Genomic DNA, 21,632 nt, shown 5'->3' on the forward strand with positions numbered 1-21,632 from the left:
GTCTGTCCTGATTCCAGTCCAGAAGATTTCTTTTTTAGGGTTTCTGTTAGATTCTAAATTGATGCGTGTGTCTTTGTTACCTGAAAAGGCTTCTGACTTGAAAATCATGTGTGAGAAGCTAACGCGGAAACGTGAAGTGACCATACGCGACTTTTCACAGGTGAAAGGAAAAATGGTGGCTTCAGAACTAGGAGTGTTATATGCCCCATTACACTACAAGTTCCTAGAAATAGAGAAAGACAGCGTGTTAAAATGTAATGCTGGCAATTACAACGCAAGGTTTCTGTTGTCAAATGACACTTTATTAGAATTACAGTGGGGGATAAATAATGTCGAGTCAAGCAGCAGGACCATATCGGTTCCTCAACCGAATCTGTTTTTAGAAACTGATAGTTCAATTAAAGGATGGGGCGGACTACAAAAATGTTCGGATAGGAAAACTGGAGGACATTGGTCATATGAAGAACAAACCTACCACATCAATTATTTAGAACTAAAGGCAGTCTTACTGACTTTGCAATGTCTTTGCAATGACAAGTCTGACATTCATGTACATATTTATATAGACAATATGGTAGCCATGCAGTATATCAACAAAATGGGTGGTAGGCGTGTGCAATTAAACAAACTGACGCAACAGCTATGGGCTTGGGCTGTGTATCGCAATATATGGATTAGTGCATCGCACATACCAGGGAAAGACAATGTTCAGGCAGATAGACTTTCTCGCAAATTAAACGATGACCTGGAGTGGATGTTAAACCCCAATATCTTTGACTTAATCAGTCAACAGTTTGATTTGGTCAATTCAACTGACTTATTTGCTTCAAGGGTGAACAATCAACCCCTCAATATATATCATATTTACCAGATCCGAATGCTTGTGCTGTCGACGCTTTTTCTATAGACTGGTCAAGCGATTTACATGTATTTTATATGTTTCCTCCTTTCAGTTTGATGGCAGAGGTCCTGAAAAAAGTATTAACAGACAGAGCGGAAGTGGTGTTTGTGGCACCAGTGTGGCCAACACAGTCGTGGTTCCCTCTGCTCCTCCGGATGATAGTGGAACAATCTTTTCTCATTCCCAAGAATCAGCAGACATTAGTGATGCCGACGCAGCCCATTCGACATCATCCATTACAAAAATTGAGACTGGGTTGTTTCCGGTTATCAGGAAATTGCTCGCTGACAGAGGATTATCGGAAAACGCTATTACAGTCATCGCAGCATCTTGGCGTCAGACCACAAAAAGACAATATTGGACAATTATCAAGCAGTGGGTGCTATTTTGTGAGCTGCAACAAAGTGATCTCTTTGATCCACCTATAAATCAGGTGATCAATTTCTTGCACCAGCTGTTTGAAAGACATCTGGGATATAGTGCCATAAACACAGCCCGTTCTGCTATTTCCTCATTATGTGGACTTACTGGCCATAGTCACATTGGTGAAAACATATTAGTGCAACGATATGTGAAGGGTGTGTTTGCAACAAGACCTGTACTACCAAAGACTTGTGAAACATGGGATGTGGCAGTAGTACTTAATTTTATGAAAACTTTGTATCCATTAGACTGTTTAACATTGAAACAACTGACTGAAAAAACTGTCACATTATTGGTTTTGCTAAGTAGCCAGAGAGGACAATCTTTACATTTGTTAGCAGTAGATGATATTAGTATAGTAGAAAGTAGAACAAGTGTAGTTATTAGGTATTCTTCTTTGTTAAAAACAAGTAAACCGGGTAGACATTTACAAAATATATCTCTACCAGCATATGACAAGCCTTGTCTCTGTATAGTCAGAACTCTAGAGGCATATCTCTTAGCAACCAAGGATATTCGTGTAGGAACCAGGCTGTTTATCAGTACCATGAAACCGCACAAAGCAGTTAGCCGGGATACCATCAGTAGATGGATTAAGAATATGATGCGGTTTGCGGGAGTGAACACTCAAAAGTTTACTGCACATTCTACTAGAGCTGCTGGTGCTCGTGCTGCCCTGCGGGCTGGTGTGCCATTGGACACAATTCTTAAAACAGCCGGGTGGTCTAATGCTACAACATTTCAAAGATTCTATAGGAAAGACACAGTGATAGATTCACAGGATCATGGTGCCTCATTTAGTAATGGTGTATTAAACAATGTTTAAATGTCATTATTTAAATTATAGAGTTATAAGACAGTCAGCAGGATATGTAGTATAAGTGAGGCTATCAGCTATTACATAGTTATACATTTAGACAAATGCAAACTGGTTTTACTGCATATTAAAAGAGTTGTATTGATTGAGACAGTGTTTTTTATGTATATGCATGCATATGTAATCCAAGGCAACAAACATTGCTGCCTGACTTACAGATCTGGTTTTATGGTTTTATTTATCGATGAATACATTATCTCTAAAATCTCATGTAATCTCTCAGTATGTTGATTTGATACAATTTACAAATTAAACGAGTATTACATAGTAATATGAAGTTTGATTATAATTCTATCAAATCAACTTAATACTGAGGGATTAGATGCCCACCCCTTTTCACCACGCCCAAATGATTGACTTATCTACTCAGAAAATTCTGGCCATAGATGCTAACATTGATTCCATGCTAGGATGACTATTTTCTGACTAGTTACATAATGTATTCAACGATATGTACTTTCAAAACTCACCACGTGACCACCTACGTCATCTCATCTAATCCCCCAGTATTAAGTTGATTTGATAGACTTATAATCAAACTTCATATTACTATGTAATACTCGTTTAATTTGTAAATTGTATGGGGTTGAGGGATATAGCAAGTTGTTGGTGTCCCGAGACCAGGTCTATTTCCCGAGGCGAAGCCGAGGGAAATAGGCATGGTCAAGGGACCACCTACCATTCATTTTGTTGATATACTGCATAATAAATATAGGATTTTAAATATAACACATCAGACCTCGTAACCATTCAAACAGCTATCACAAACGCATACTTAACATAAGATGCTAACAACTTATGGGGAATTTTCAAAACTAAATTAACAGACTCAATTAATGAAAACAGCTATCACAAGCGCATACTTACAAATATAGACTACCATGGGGAAACGGCACGCAATCGGGAACCGTCGGCACTCTCCGTAAACGTTTACGTTTTTATCGTTTACGGAAAGTGCCGACGGTTCCCGATTGTAGTGCACGGTGTATGAATGGAAACACGATACGCAGACTGGCATACCCGTACTATTTAGTTAACTGCTGAAGGAGTAGGAAGGTGTGTGTGTGTAAATAGTTTTAATAATTTTAACCACATTTCAATCAGAGATATAGTGGAGCCACGCCACGAAATCAGTTTCTCCAAGTCGATTCTGTCTGAGGGTTTATTGTCGAGTGTTCCAGTGTATCAAATAAAAAAAACAAAGATTAAGGACGGACATACGGTAAACAGGCAAGTCTATTTTATTTCTGGGCAGCTATATATATTTATATGTTTACACTGTCTCTTTTTCATCAGAATTACTTCTTGACATCCTTGTTATCATCCCTCACCCCATTGACCTCAAGGAAAGCTCAACGATTGTTTTACAGCATGGTAATTGAAATCAGTACGAAATATCTGAAGTCATAGTGGACGATTCCGAATCATCTGTGCATGTCAGGTCGCTGTTCACTACAATGGAAAAGAAAGGCATTCAGAGCAAGAGCTTTGTGCTGAGTTTCTAAGTTTCCACTTAGTACTCATATTGACTATAAATGCCATTTGTAAGTAGACTATTTCTTTCCACCTACACATTTTTTTTATATCTTAATCGCCCAGAGTCCAACGTTCATTCGATAAAGTTCATTATTTAGTTCATTTTATTGCAAACAGGTAGAATGTATGGCTTTTAATTTCAAAGTATACAACATTGGCCTTCTGTCATATGACTGTATATATACACGATGTTATAATACAATACAAAATAATATTTTTATACAAAGTGTCACATGTCTTTTGCGTTAAGTACAAACATATGGTATACTTGATACAGCACTGCCCTTCCACTTTCTTCTCCGCTAATAAGTACGGGGAGAAAGGGCAGAGAATACTTGTAATCTTAACAGGCAATTAGTATACCAGGTAATCAGCCATCAATGTTGGCGGGATGTCGTGTCTTGTAATGTGATACCACCAATACTTATCGGTGATATTTAACACCCTATACATGGTATATATAGCAAACGTATGATAAACATTTGTTCCATGATTACGTAGTAAATTAGTAAAACTTCGGACACGTATCAGCAGGTATCAAGCGAATAGTGTGAGTAAATGAATGTTGTTATTTGATCAGTGTGAGAGGTTGGGATTTAAGAATGCTACTAGCACTATGACTTGTCTGATAAATCAAGCGATGAGGAAAATCACGATAAAATATGCATCGTAGAAGACTATTTTAGACGAATAACGACGGTCTAGACCAAAAAAACGCATTATAGAATCCGCCATATAGAACCGAGGCATTACATTAATCGGTATTTAGAGAAGCGGCGAAAATTAAAATTCACTCGTATAAACATCCTCAAGTTCCAAGGGGTACGCTTTCCTATCTTCTCCGTGCAGAGAACGTAAATAAGATTAACCTCTGGCATAATGAAGATGTTGTATATTTAAAGACGAGGCGTAGAATCACAGATTGCTGTTTAGTGATACGGAGTAGAATCCGTGACAGATTGATATTCAGTGAGACGGAGAAGAATACGTGACAGATTGGTATTCAGAAATACGAAGTAGAATCCGTGACAGATTGATATTCAGAGATACGGAGTAGAATCCGTGACAGATTGATATTCAGAGATACGAAGTAGAATCCGTGACAGATTGATATTCAGAGATACGAAGTAGAATCTGCGACAGATTGATATTCAGAAATACGAAGTAGAATCCGTGACAGATTGATATTCAGAGATACGGAGTAGAATCCGTGACAAATTGGTAATCAGAAATACGGAGTAGAATCCGTGACAGATTGATATTCAGAGATACGGAGTAGAATCCGTGACAGATTGATATTCAGAATTACGGAGTAGAATCCGTGACAGATTGGTATTCAGTGCTACGGAGTAGAATACGTGACAAAATGGTATTCAGAGATACGGAGTATTAGAGATTCGGGGTATAACAAACGCAGCTTTGATCCGGTCGTAAACATTACCCATCCCCCCCCCACCCCCCCGCCACCACACACACACACACACACACACACATGTGGACATCGTAACTTTAAAATGGTTTTATTCTTTCATTGTTATAGGGGGATGAGCAATTTACTGCGACCCAAGATCGAAAAGGAGGCTGAAGCAAGCATAACAGGTCAGTTTTTTAAATTATTTAGGAACTGATTCCGGGGATGGTACATGAAGGTTCAATGATACAAGGCGGATAGGAAAAGGACTCCTTCATTATTTTTGAATCACATGTTAACTACAATTCACCGCATCACGTCCAACTTGATTGGTAGAATAAACTACAACGATGAACCCTATATTGTCCAAGACTTGTAATATATATGGAACGTATACAATGATTCAATCAAATGCTTTCTATTGCCAACAAATTACATACCAATCATCTAAAACAACGCATTTTGTCACACTTTTATGACCAAAAAAAGGAGAGACGAAAGTCACCATTTTTACTTTTTCTGGTTTTCTGATTTGTGATGCCACAGACCTGTTCTCTGTGACGCCACAGTCGATTAAGTTACACATGCTGCTTGTCATTGTGGGTTTTGTAAGTCACATCATGATATAAGCAGCAAGAGTTGTTCTCACATCTACCCGGATAGCATTAACCAGAAGTTGTCGGTAAACGATAACTACAGAGCGTAAAAAAGTATCTCAATGACAAGTACTAGTTATTACTATGATAAAATCAAACTTTAGCGCGCTGTCCTCGTTTTTTCTTGATATATGTAAGTTTACTTTAATCCATGAAATTTGTCATTATCGCAGACTTCAGAATTCTCACTTGTCACCTGTTTATGGTCAGTTATCTCTGATCATAAAAAAAGGCATATATATTGTCAGATTTCCACCGACAAGTAGATAGGAAACCTGACGTCATAATCTAATTTGTCCTAGATGCTTCAGCCGCTACAGAAACGTTAAGTGTTGCTAACATTTTAGACAGAACTTAGACTGGATTACCTCCAGTAAAGATTTAGTGTAATGTATTGTATTTATATTGACTCGCCTATTGGATACTTAACTATTAGCCTACTCCTTAGTTGGGTTTTTTCGTTTTTGGGGGTTTATTTCAAACATTTTACGGGATATATGAGATTAGCACATGAACACACATGCACCACTCACCCAACCACAAATCCTCATTCTCATCATCATCATCAGTCATCTCACCAATTGTATTAACCTAATCTGTTTAAGACAAAAACTATTTCGGAGGAAGGTAGAATGCCCTGTAACTTTGGGAATTGAATTGTCAGACGTTATTATATAACTCTGTTCTTTAACTGTCGGAACGAACTCACTTCTCGTCAGGTCGGCTCTAGTGGTACCCTTGTAGTCCCCGTCCAAGTAAGGCGCACATTCAGGCGCCGTTACCACGTCAAAGTCGTCCTCGTATTGGCGGAGCCGATCCGCCAGTACTTCCACGAGGCGCTCCCGCCGATACACTTTAAACTCCGCCTCCATTAGACGCGTCACCAGTTTCTCGTTGCTGTTAGTCGTGAACGTCAACGCTTTATCGGCTGAAGAACAAAAACCGATTAATGTACCGTTAATATAGTGAAATACACTGTCGGCTGTCAGTCGAATAACAGCATTTCCTACAATAAAAAGACGTACAGATTACACGTATCCTTTCTGTTGAGAAATTGATTAAAAAAACTCGCTTCAGGTCAGAGGTCAGCAACGGTAGCAATCAGGCAAACGATTTTACGTGGGTTTTTTTAACGATGCTGACACCTTTACCAACTAAACCAGCTCAACACAAGACTTATTGGATAAAATGAACAAATAATCAGCAGATACAGGGAAATCCCCCCAAAAAAGGGTGCAAGTGACGGGAGATCGGAAACATTTGACACTAAGACGAAATTATGATTATTCGTTCATTCGGTCATCTTTAATGAGACAATGTACAGTGGTAAGCCGATATGCATTGGAGCTGGCAATATGATAAAAGGCCGTTTCCCTGGTGCTAAGGACACATCGCTTACCATTGCGGTCCTTGTACGCCTGCGCTAACCTCCGCCGGAACTGTTCCCTTAGCAGTCGCATCTGTTCCTCTTGGTGGCTCGCACGCTTCTTCATGTACACCTGACGACATTATATCACACGTATAAACGGCATTTATAAGAGTGATATGTTTGTGAGAGCACTATCGTGTCTTTTATTAGTTTAACAAGGTTTCTAACGTGCTATTAACTTGTAACGAGAATGCTTGCCAGACTTTTAATGAGCTTGTTACGAAAACACTTAGCTGCCATCAATTTATCACGAGAACACATACATACCATTGATTTATCACGAGAACACTTATTTATCATTAATTAATCACGAGAACACTTACCTGTCGTTAATTTCTCTCGAGAACATTTACCTGCCATTAATTTATTACGGGAACTCTTTCCTGCCATTAATTTATCACGAGAACACTTACATACCATTATTTATCACGAGAACACTTACATACCATTACTATATCACGAGAACACTGGCATACCATTGATTTATTACGAGAACACTTACATGCCGTTAATTTGTCTCGAGAACCCTTACCTGCCCTTAATTTGTCACGAGAACACTTGCATACCATTGATTTATCACGAGAACACTTACCTATCATTAATTTATCACGAGAACACTTACCTGTCGTTAATTTGTTTCGAAAACACTTACCTGCCATTAATTTATTACGAGAACACTTACCTGCCATTTATTAATCACAAGAACACTAACCTGTCATTAGCTTGTTTTAATACTTACCTGCTATTTACTTGTTAACGAGAATACTAGCCTGTTATTTATTTGTAACGGAAATACTCACCTGACATTAACTTGTTACATTCAAACTTGCGTGTCATTATCTTTTAACGAAAATACCAGCCTAAAGTTTGATTATGATCAATAAAAGTATTGTTTAAAGGTTTTTACACATTTGACGGCTTCAACCTTGGAAGTAGGTCAAGGTCATTTATTTTGGGAAGTCTATAGCAGTCCATGCCAGGTACCTTCTGGGCAACTATCAGTGCCTTGGGCTGCCTTGTTATTCGAAAGAAGTTTTTTTTTTATATATATATTTAATGCCTGTGCCCTTGAAAAGAGATCAAGGTTAGTTATTTTAGGTAAGCTTTTACTGCTCCATCCAAATTTCATTTTGACCAAGTATTATCACTATATGTATCTTAGTTATTTAGAAGAAGACACTCGAAGCTCTCAATATATTTCACCAATGTGACCTTAACTTATGTCAAGGCCATCTAGTTGACGAAACTTCATAGCACTACATCCCAGGTACCAAATAGCATTGCTATCAGAAAAGTTTATATTTGATGCCTGTGACCTTAAAAGGAGGTCAAAGTCATGTATTTAAGGAAAATTTGTAGAACATCATGCCAGATACCTACTGGACAAAAATCACTGATTTTGGTCTCCTGGTTATTAAGTAGTTTTTACAAGTTTTTACATAGTTTTTAATTACATAGGTTTTGACTCCTGTGACATTGAAAGTAGGTCAATGTAACTTATTTGAAAGAAATGTACACACTGTCTCGGGTACCGAATGGCCAAATGTCATTGCTCTATGACTTTTGGTTCTTTAGAAGTAGTTGTATAAAGGTTTTTAACACATTTGACCCTTGCGATCTTGAAAGTAAGTCAAGGTCATTTATTTGAGGAAAGTTTATAGCAGTTCATGCCAGGTACACAAAGGCCAACTATCATTACTCTTAGCCATCCGGTTATTCAGAAGGAGTTGTTTAAATGGTTTTACATATTTGACCCCTTTGACCTTTAAAGTAGGTCAATGGCATTTATCTGAGGAAACTTTATAGTACCAAATCTGATCACTTTTGAAAACTGCATTGACAGGTTTTTGGAAAGTGATGAAAGGAGATTCACAACAACATTGGAGTGACGTCACATCAAAAACATTGTTATTTATTATGATTAAATATATATGGACTATAATCAGAACATATAGGAAGATATGCCTGCGTTCTAACTAAACTAATGATGCTTCTATTACATCTCCTTATCTGTGACATGGCTGAGTTACGTAGCGTACCCTTTTACCTGACTAAACATGGTCATGGTAAGTATGTCTCCTTACGACAGTGCTCAAGTTATAAGCTTTCTATTTCCGAACGCAGTACAGCATATGGGTTAAATGAATACATTATACAAAAAAAATGTCAATGTTCAAGACGATGTAGGACAATTCCATTTTAGGACTTATCACACAATATTGAATACACACTTCAGCAATATCAATACACGAGGGGTTTTCTTTTGGCGGTAGCATACCGTAAATAAATACATTTTGTTCCCTATCGATTCAGTGTTTTTACACTTAGACACGAGAACAATTAATTATTAACTAGTCTGCTATCAGTGTGATCAATGCCAATTTGTTCACTCACCAACAGTTTTCCCCGGTCCTTTGTATGTTTCTGTACCAACTCCTCGTTTGTCTCCAGAAGGCCTTCAGGTGACGATTGAAGAAAAAGATATGCGTTTTGAGGAATATCATTCGACAGTCGAAAACATGCTGTTCAATATTAAATTTTATCTGAAATCTTTCTTAAATTTTTGTCGGCAGTACATAATGAAGTATAGTAAGCCAGGGTACAGTATATGTAAACATATTATTTCTGACAAAGTCGAAACTTAATTATCAATTACGGACTTATTTCGAGGTCGACATATTTTTATGTATCGACCTGATAGTCATCACCCACCTTTAAGTCGGCCTCTGTCTAGATCAGACTTTTCCAGGCTGCGCTCGTATTCTCGGATGCGATCATTGTGTGTATTACAATTTTTCTTTAACTCGGCTTTATGTTTTTCCAACACAAATATGCTATGCTTGCTTTCTTTAAGAGATTCTGAAACACACAATAGAAGAACGTAGATATTGTGTTCATTTGCGCTATAATTAAAACCCGCCTTATGAAATATTTCCTTACAGCAATTTGGCCATGACAATACACCCCAACTTGCCAGTGAACGTTCGTCAATAATATTTAAATTTTAAATGCTTCTCAAATACACCCGATAGACATGTACGGATACTATATTATACATATTTTACAGAAAAGCAATAGCATATCAAGTCTCTCTCTGACCAGTTATGTTGCGCCTTCAATAGTGCTCATCAGACTTGTTAGAAAGCCACCCAACCTACCATTAAAACAAAATTTGAGGACAGGCACTGTGCTCTATGGCGGTGGACTAAAATAGGCTCTATGAACGCGAACAGACAATAATCTCTATGGACGTAGACAAACAATTATCTCTATGGACGTGGACAGACAATAATCTCTATGAACGTGGACAGACAATAATCTCTATGGACGTGGACAGACAATAAGCTATATGGACGTGGACAGACAATAAGATCTATGGACGGGGACAGACAATAATCTATATGGACGTGTACAGACAATAATCTCTATGGACGTGGACTGACAAGTAGCGCTATGGACGTGGACAGACAATAATCTTTATGGACGCGACAGACAAGTAGCTCTATGGACGTGGACAGACAATAATCTCTATGGACGTGGACTGACGAGTAGCGCTATAGACGTGGACAGACAAGTAGCGATATGGACGTGGACAGACAATAATCTTTATGGACGCGACAGACAAGTAGCTCTATGGACGTGGACAGACAATAATCTCTATGAACGTGGACAGACAATAATCTCTATGGACGTGGACAGACAATAAGCTATATAGACGTGGACAGACAAGTATCGCTATGGACGTGGACGTGGACAGACAATAATCTTTATGGACGTGGACAGACAATAATCTCTATGGACGTGGACAGACAATAAGCTATATAGACGTGGACAGACAAGTATCGCTATGGACGTGGACAGACAATAATCTTTATGGACGCGGACAGACAAGTAGCTCTATGGACGTGGACAGACAAGTAGCGCTATGGACGTGGACAGACAAGTATATCTATGTACGTGGACAGACAAGTAGCGCTATGGAAGTGGACAGACAAGTAGCGCTATGGACGTGGACAGACAAGTATATCTATGTACGTGGACAGACAAGTAGCTATATGGACGGGGACAGACAAATAGCTTTTTGGACATGGACAGACAATAATCTTTTTGGACGCGAACAGACAATAACCTCTATGGACGTGGACAGACAATAAGCTCTTTGAACGCGGACAGACAATAATCTCTATGGACGCGGACAGACAAGTAGCTCTATAGACGTGGACAGACAAATAGCGCTATGGACGTGGACAGATAATAATATCTATGGACGTGGACAGACAAGTAAATCTATGGACGGGGACAGTTAGACATAGTGATCACTGGAAATATTTAACGACAAGGGGAACTTAATTGTGTTCTTAAACAACTTTGTACTTTCATTACCAAATCAGCAATGTAGACTACAAAAACAATCAGCAATGTAGACTACAAAAACAATCAGCAATGTAGACTACAAAAACAATCAGCAATATAGACAACAAAAACAATCAGCAATGTAGACTACAAAAACAATCAGCAATATAGACAACAAAAACAATCAGCAATGTAGACTACAAAAACAATCAGCAATGTAGACTACAAAAACAATCAGCAATGATTAAATGCTCGAAAAAGTGGATATTGCAATGATCAAAAGAGAAACCGTCGCGATGGACTATACTCAAGTATATACTAGTAAAGTGTTATTTTTACCCTTTTATCTAACGTTGTCATTCTTGATTTGATGCGTTTTGACTGATACTTAAAGGAAACAAGAGGAGTATGTACTGTATAATCTTCATATAACCTTTCAATTGCCTGGTTTACATTAACAGCAAGAAATGTAAGCAAAACTTAAACATAATTTGATTTCAAACAAACATAGTTATTTAAAGAACAGTTTTCTATTTTGGTGTGGTTTGAGGTGATAAATAGATGGCGAAGAAATATGTGATAAATTTAACCTTGAGTTATCACCTCATAACCAGACCGAAATAGAAAACTATTCCTTCAATAACAGTCTGTTTGATTAAAAAATCTGATCAACAGACACAAATTTCGTTTCAAAAATTATCAACGTGTGATTTAAAGTTCAATAGGAATGGCGGCATGAACTGTTAATGACGTCACACAGTTGTGTCTCGTTTGCGGAAAATTTGCATAGCTCCGCCCACATGTTGTCAACATCATGGAAACTTGTCACGTGCCTTTAGTCATGAGATGATAACTCCAGTTTGCGAAAACAGTCGTTACATTTGTATTGTGTGAATGTCAATAAAGAATGTAAATATCAACGTATCTTTTGTTGCCCTTAAATCAATCAAATCATTAAATCATTTCTATTTTTACAATCAAAACTAGGGCCCGTATTCATGAAACCGTTTTCATACTGAAGCATGAATTTTGCTCTCAAGCATGATTTCTTGTTCCAGTTATAAATAAATAATAAACTCTTATTTTGTCATTGATTTGGAAAACATTTGAAGAGACCTAAAGCCAAGTACTGTTTTCAATCATTACATTTTAACTTGTTGATCGTTTGACATGATTTAAGTAAGTCACAAGAAAGCTGGTTGGAGCACAAAATCCCTGCTTGAGCATGAGAATGGTGTCATGACTACGGGCCCAGGAGTAACACTTTTCAAATTATACATAAAAAGTCAACTGGACCGTTCGATGCATTAATACACAGAAAAACGCTCAATACATTACTCGAAGAGCAATCGCTATAATCATTATATTTTTTATGGCAATACACGAATGGATAAAACCTCGTAACTCGTCGAGCTGGTGAGACAGACGGGACTTGTCGTTGGTTAGTTGCTGGTTGCCCATTTTAAGACGGACAACTTCCAAGTCGAGCTGATGGATTTGATTGGTCAATTCTTGCAAATCTGTCTCAAGTTTCCTCTCGTGTTTTTGTCCCTTTTCCAGTCTGTGCTTGAGCTCCTTTTCTGATTCTGTCGACAAAGGAAAGGTGAACGTCATTTCGGTTCTGAAAAGGCATACACTACACACTGCACCTGTGGAGGTAAATACACATTCCTGTATGAAGGGGTACACTATTATACTTCTTGTGTGTTACAACCTATCTGGTTGGATGATATTGATCATGTGACGAGAAAATGGTGTGTGCCGTCTCGAACTCGAGTATCCCCAGTCATATTTCTCTCAATCGATGTTCCTTTATAAATCACACGTGAGTTCTGGGTGACTAAGCTCACTAAATAGGCACATCACCCTGATCAACTGTATTGTTGTTTTACTGGTATATATTACAATATAAATAAACATTTATTGCTCTTGGGGTAAGGAAACTTGATGACGTCAGTACTGTCATTTGATTGATAGTATTGTTTAATAATTCCTAGTACTGCAATATATGATTAGTAACATTGTAATATAATAAGTAGCATTGTTGTATAATAGTTAACGGTTATATGCTAGGTAAAATTGTTATATATTGTTATTGTAGCTATATGATTAGTAAAATTGTTATATAATTCGTCACATTGTTATATGATTGGTATCAATGTTATATAATTACTAACATTGTTATATAACTAGTCACATTGTTATGTAATTGGTATCATTGTTATATAATTACTAACATTGTTATATAACTAGTCACATTTGTATATGATTGGTATCATTGTTATACAATTACTAACATTGTTATAAACTAGTCACATTGTTATGTGATTGGTATCCTTGTTATATAGTTTGTAATATTGCGATATAACTAGTCGTATTTTTATATAATTGGTAACATTGTGATATCATTAGTAACATCGTGATATAACTAGTCACATTGTTATATGATTGGTATCATTGTTATATAGTTTGTAATATTGCGATATAACTAGTTACATTTTTATACAATTGGTATCATTGTTATATAATTTGTAATATTGTGATATAACTAGTCACATTATTATGTGATTGGTATCATTGTTATATAATTAGTAACATCGTGATATAACTAGTCACATTGTTATATAATTTGTAATATTGTGATATAATTACTCACATTATTATATAATTAGTAACATTGTGATATAATTACTCACATTATTATATAATTAGTAACATTGTGATATAATTACTCACATTATTATACAGTTAGTAACATTGTTATATAAAAATAAACATTGTTATATGATTGGTAACATTGTGATATAATTAGCCAGATTGTTATAGCATAAGTAATATTTTACGATGGGTAAAACTGTGATATGATTTATATTATTGCTATATAAAAGGAATGATCGGTAATATTGCTTTATTATTGGTAGCTGTCCATACTCACACACCTTCCAGTTTTTCCTTCAATTTGTCATGCCCCCCATGATCTTGCGATATCTGCGATACTCTGTGATACTCTGCGATACTCTGCGATATCTGCGATACTCTGTGAAGCAACGCATCCTGCTTTGCTATGAAAAGAACATAAACAGTGCACTGTATTATTCAAAGTGGACATTTAAACAATGGCTTGATATCACATTATGATACATATACACAAACGCCGTATCACACCCCAAAACCCGTATCAGCCCACAAAAACCGTATCACACCCCTTTTGGAAATTTTTCGTTTTTCGATATTTAAAAAAAAAAAGATCATAAGAAAGTAGCTTTTATAAGTAAGTATGTAATAAAAAGAATAAAACATGCCTTTTTCCATACCACACCCAGCCCTTGGGCTGATATTGCAGTCTCGGGTTGATACTGGGTGTGAAATGGAAAAAGGCATTATAATACACATAGACAATAGCGTGATAACACATTATAATACACATAGACAATAGTATTATAATACACATAGACAATAGCATTATAACACATTATAATACACATAGAAAATAGCGTGATAACACATTATAATACACATAGACAATAGCGTGATAACACATTATAATACAAATAGACAATAGCGTGATAACACATTGTAATACAAATAGACAATAGCGTGATAACACATTATAATTCAAATAGACAAAAGCGTGATAACACATTAGAATACAACTAGACAATAGCGTGATAACACATCATAATACAAATAGACAAAAGCGTGATAACACATTATAATACAAATAGACAATAGCGTGATAACACATCATAATGCAAATAGACAAAAGCGTGATAACACATTATAATACAAATAGACAAAAGCGTGATAACACATTATAATACAAATAGACAATAGCGTGATAACACATCATAATTCAAATAGACAAAAGCGTGATAACACATTATAATACAACTAGACAATAGCGTGATAACACATCATAATACAAATAGACAAAAGCGTGATAACACATTATAATACAAATAGGCAATAGCATTATAACACATTATAATACAAATAGACAATAGCGTGATAACACATCATAATGCAAATAGACAAAAGCGTGATAACACATTATAATACAAATAGACAAAAGCGTGATAACACATTATAATACAACTAGACAAAAGCGTGATAACACATCATAATACAAATAGACAAAAGCGTGATAACACATTATAATACAAATAGGCAATATCATTATAATACACATAGACAATAGCGTGATAACACATAATAATACACATAGACAATAGCGTGATAACACATAATAATACACATAGACAATAGCGTGATAACACATTACAATGCATATAGACAATAGCGTAATAACACATTATAGTACAAATAGGCAATAGCATTATAATACATTATAATACAAATAGACAATAGCATTATAATAACACATTATAATACACATAGACAATAGAGTGATAACACATTATAATACAAATAGACAATAGCATTATAATAACACATTATAATACACATAGACAATAGAGTGATAAAACATTATAATACAAATAGACAATAGCGTGATAACACATTATAATACAAAAAGACAATTGCGTGATAACACATTATAATACAAATAGGCAATAACATTATAATACACATAGACAATAGCGTGATAACACATTACAATACATATAGACAATAGCGTAATAACACATTATAGTACAAATAGGCAATAGCATTATAATACATTATAATACAAATAGACAATAGCATTATAATACACATAGACAATAGCGTGATAACACATTACAATACATATAGACAATAGCGTAATAACACATTATAATACAAATAGGCAATAGCATTATAACACATTTTAATACACATAGACAATAGAGTGATAACACATTACAATACATATAGACAATGGCGTAATAACACATTATAATACACATAGACAATAGCGTGATAACACATTACAATGCATATAGACAATAGCGTAATAACACATTATAATACAAATAGGCAATAGCATTATAACACATTATAATACAAATAGACAATAGCATTATACTACACATAGAAAATAGCGTGATATCACATTACAATACATGTAGACAATAGCGTGATAACACATTATAATACAAATAGACAACAGCGTGATAACACATTTAAATACAAATAGACAATAGCATTATAATACACATAGACAATAGCATTATAACACATTATAATACAAATAGACAATAGCATTATAATACACATAGACAATGACATGGTATAACATTATAATACAAATAGACAATAGCGTGATGACACATTATAATACACATAGACAATACCGTGATAACACATTATGATACATATAGACAATACCGTGATAACACATTATGATACACATATACAATAGCGTGATAACACATTATGATACACATAGACAATACCGTGATAACACATTATGATACACATAGACAATAGCGTGATAACACATTATAATACATATACACAATGACATGGTATAACATTATAATAATCACGACTACTTGTATATAAGTTTAAGTTCCGGTGATTTTTTTTAAACATGAAGAGATCGCAGTTATTTTGTGTAAGTTATAAGTTTCACATTTATGTTGTAATCCTTACCTTCCAGCTGTAGTAGAATATCACGCCTACTGCTATGGAACAATCGACGAACCCTGTCTGTAACATTAGATACAGAACCATGCTGTACATAATAACATATAGAAATCACAGAACCACTACAGGCGGCATCAAAAGTTACATAATAACATATAGAAATCACAGAACCACTACAGGCGGCATCAAAAGTTACATAATAACATATAGAAATCACAGAACCACTACAGGCGGCATCAAAAGTTACATAATAACATATAGAAATCACAGAACCACTACAGACGGCATCAAAAGTTACATAATAACATATAGAAATCACAGAACCACTACAGACGGCATCAAAAGTTACATAATAACATATAGAAATCACAGAACCACTACAGACGGCATCAAAAGTTACATAATAACATATAGAAATCACAGAACCACTACAGACGGCATCAAAAGTTACATAATAACATATAGAAATCACAGAACCACTACAGACGGCATCAAAAGTTACATAATAACATATAGAAATCACAGAACCACTACAGACGGCATCAAAAGTTACATAATAACATATAGAAATCACAGAACCACTACAGACGGCATCAAAAGTTACATAATAACATATAGAAATCACAGAACCACTACAGACGGCATCAAAAGTTACATAATAACATATAGAAATCACAGAACCACTACAGACGGCATCAAAAGTTACATAATAACATATAGAAATCACAGAACCACTACAGACGGCATCAAAAGTTACATAATAACATATAGAAATCACAGAACCACTACAGACGGCATCAAAAGTTACATAATAACATATAGAAATCACAGAACCACTACAGACGGCATCAAAAGTTACATAATAACATATAGAAATCACAGAACCACTACAGACGGCATCAAAAGTTACATAATAACATATAGAAATCACAGAACCACTACAGACGGCATCAAAAGTTACATAATAACATATAGAAATCACAGAACCACTACAGACGGCATCAAAAGTTACATAATAACATATAGAAATCACAGAACCACTACAGACGGCATCAAAAGTTACATAATAACATATAGAAATCACAGAACCACTACAGACGGCATCAAAAGTTACATAATAACATATAGAAATCACAGAACCACTACAGACGGCATCAACAGTTACATAATAACATATAGAAATCACAGAACCACTACAGACGGCATCCACAGTTACATAATAACACATAGAAATCACAGAACCACTACAGACGGCATCCACAGTTAAGTCCCATTGACTGAATCCTGCAAACATGCGACTTCGGATGAATAGGAGATGCATAAGCTACTCTTTGTATATAAAAACTGTGTTTGGTTCAGTTATCACATCATCACTACCATCTACATCAGTATCACTTCAGATTTTGTACACGAATTACAACTACTGTAAATAGACTGTTTGTCGTCTTCCACACTTTGTTACGGACTAATCTATACGTATATACATAGATTATGTTGTAGTATAGTACGATGTAGTACATTACTATGAATATTGTTATGTATTAAAGCATTGCAAGACTGAACAATTCAAAATTTAATTTAGTGTTTTGTTGCGAGTTCTGTAATGTCTGTCAATATTAGTATGAACGTTGTTTCTTATGGGACTACTTTTAAGTTTTTCCAAATTCCTATTTTTCGCATTACATAAGCCAAACTTACCGTGAATAAAAGTCGTTAGATCTACTGTTGTAAGGATGTACCTACATTGGTCCACTGTGGATGCGGTACCTACTTTGGTCCACTGTCGATGTCGTACCTACTTTGGTCCACTGTAGATGTCGTACCTACTTTGGTCCACTGTGGATGTCGTATCTACTTTGGTCAACTGTGGATGTCGTATCTACTTTGGTCCACTGTGGATGTGGTACCTACTTTGGTCCACTGTAGATGTCATAACTACGTTGGTCCACTGTTGATGTCGTATCTACTTTGGTCCACTGTAGATGTCGTACCTACTTTGGTCCACTGTGGATGTGGTACCTACTTTGGTCCACTGTAGATGTCATAACTACGTTGGTCCACTGTGGATGTCGTATCTACTTTGGTCCACTGTGGATGTGGTACCTACTTTGGTCCACTGTGGATGTGGTACCTACGTTGGTCTACTGTAGATGTGGTACCTACTTTGGTCCACTGTAGATGTGGTACCTACTTTGGTCCACTGTGGATGTGTTACCTACTTTGGTCCACTTTAGATATGGTACCTATTTTGGTCCACTGTAGATATTGTACCTACTTTGGTCCACTGTAGATGTGGTACCTACTTTGGTCCACTTTAGATATGGTACCTACTTTGGTCCACTGTAGATATGGTACCTACTTTGGTCCACTGTAGATATGGTACCTACGTTGGTCCACTGTAGATATGGTACCTACTTTGGTCCACTGTGGATATGGTACCTACTTTGGTCCACTTTAGATATGGTACCTGCTTTGGTCCACTATTGATATGGTACCTACTTTAGTCCACTGTGGTTGCGGTACCTTCTTTGGTCCACTGTAGATGTGGTACCTACTTTGGTCCACTGTAGATATGGTACCTACGTTGGTCCACTGTAGATATGGTACCTCCTTTGGTCCACTGTGGATATGGTACCTACTTTGGTCCACTGTGGATGTTGTTCCTACTTTGGTCCACTTTAGATATGGTACCTACTTTGGTCCACTGTAGACGTGGTACCTACTTTGGTCCACTGTAGATATGGTACCTACTTTAGTCCACTGTGGTTGCGGTACCTTCTTTGGTCCACTGTAGATGTGGTACCTACTTTGGTCCACTGTAGATATGGTACCTTCTTTAGTCCACTGTAGATATGGTACCTACTTTGGTCCACTGTGGTTGCGGTCACTGTAGATATGGTACCTACTTTGGTCCACTTTAGATATGGTACCTACTTTGATCCACTGTAGATATGGTACCTACTTTGGTCCACTGTAGATATGGTTCCTACTTTGGTCCACTTTAGATATGGTACCTACTTTGGGCCACTGTAGATATGGTACATGTACCTACTTTGGTCCACTGTAGATATGGTACCTTCTTTGGTCCACTGTAGATATGGTACCTTCTTTAGTCCACTGTAGATATGGTACCTACTTTGGTCCACTGTGGATATGGTACCTACTTTGGTCCACTGTAGATATGGTTCCTACTTTGGTCCACTTTAGATATGGTACCTACTTTGATCCACTGTAGATATGGTACCTACTTTGGTCCACAGTAGATATGGTACCTACTTTGGTCCATTGTAGATATGGTACCTACCTTTGTCCACTGTAGATATGGTACCTACTTTGGTCCACTGTAGATATGGTACCTACTTTAGTCCACTGTGGTTGCGGTACCTACTTTGGTCCACTTGCTATAAATGTCGTACCCATTTCGATACACTGTGGATATATGCAGTGCGTTTTTTGAGTAATCGGGTGGCGCTATGGATAACACCAGCCTTTCACCAAGACGTCCGGGGTTCGATTCCGATTCCCCGATCAGACGTACAAAGATATTGGATTCACGTGCCCGATTCACTTTCCAGGGTACTCCAGTTTACTCCCATATTAAGACCCATCGTGCGCTAACATCCGGGCCAACAAGAGTGTTTATCATAAATTGAAATAGGCCTACTTATTTCACAATGGTTTTAAAATTTAAAATAGAAATGAAGTTTTCTTTTTCTCTATTAGTCCACTATGATTATAAGCATAAGCTAAACAATATTAAGTCAGAAAATGCATTTTTAGAATTAATTTTAACATTGATAGAAATTTAAGATATATATCTAATTTTGATCATCTTCGAAAATGGCAAAAGGCTTCTTTTAATCACAGACCTAAATCTATAAAAACTAAAACATTTGCAATCTATTTGACGATTGCCCAAAACATCTCAATAGCCCCATTTTTTGTAAATTTCAGATCAAGAAGTATTTCTGTTGGTTCCTATTGGCATTTTCAAAACTAGACTTGACCCACTTGTAGTATAAGATATAAAACATTGTTGGGAAGGAGATGTTGGCCTGTTTATACTTAGTAAGTGGAACTCCATTCCTACCCTGTGTTATACATTATTAGCTCCGAAAATGATGGAACACCGCACACGTTTATGTTAATTTAGGAGATGCTATTGGTATTGACTTGAGAGATAAAGTTAAAAGTTAATAAGGTTTTAATTTTCACTGTAAAAGTAGTATTCCATATACTCGGTAGGATACATACTGGTGATCAGTGCCGGTATAATAGTGTGTGTAATAGTAATGTATGTAATCGGAAATATTGAGGAGGATATTGATGTTGACGCGCTGGAACATACCGAAAACCCGCAACAACTAACATGTAGTCCGTGAACAAATCCATCCCCACCTCCTCCTCCTCCCCCTCCCTAATAATTGTCGCTTACTCACCACCCCCCTCCCCCTCCCCCTCCCCCTCCCGAATAA

The 21,632-nt window shown here is 36.4% G+C and overlaps 1 protein-coding gene across 1 annotated transcript in view; it reads right to left on the reverse strand.

The window, feature by feature from the left end:
• Positions 1-3,269: 3,269 nt before the first annotated feature.
• The window catches only part of LOC110448123 (golgin subfamily A member 6C-like), an 18,734-nt gene continuing 371 nt past the window's right edge, over positions 3,270-21,632 (reverse strand). Inside the window, exons 2-9 of the mRNA XM_021494187.1 lie at positions 17,164-17,220; positions 14,526-14,648; positions 12,984-13,172; positions 9,946-10,092; positions 9,628-9,689; positions 7,204-7,303; positions 6,514-6,732; positions 3,270-3,653 (exon numbers count right to left, since the gene is read on the reverse strand). Coding sequence (XP_021349862.1) covers positions 3,586-3,653; positions 6,514-6,732; positions 7,204-7,303; positions 9,628-9,689; positions 9,946-10,092; positions 12,984-13,172; positions 14,526-14,648; positions 17,164-17,220 — 965 coding nt within the window. The 3' untranslated portion in view covers positions 3,270-3,585. The remainder of the gene's footprint in view (positions 3,654-6,513; positions 6,733-7,203; positions 7,304-9,627; positions 9,690-9,945; positions 10,093-12,983; positions 13,173-14,525; positions 14,649-17,163; positions 17,221-21,632) is intronic.

The sequence above is a fragment of the Mizuhopecten yessoensis genome, unplaced genomic scaffold (genome assembly GCF_002113885.1).
Source record: "Mizuhopecten yessoensis strain PY_sf001 unplaced genomic scaffold, ASM211388v2 scaffold3853, whole genome shotgun sequence".
NCBI classification, from domain to species: domain Eukaryota; kingdom Metazoa; phylum Mollusca; class Bivalvia; order Pectinida; family Pectinidae; genus Mizuhopecten; species Mizuhopecten yessoensis.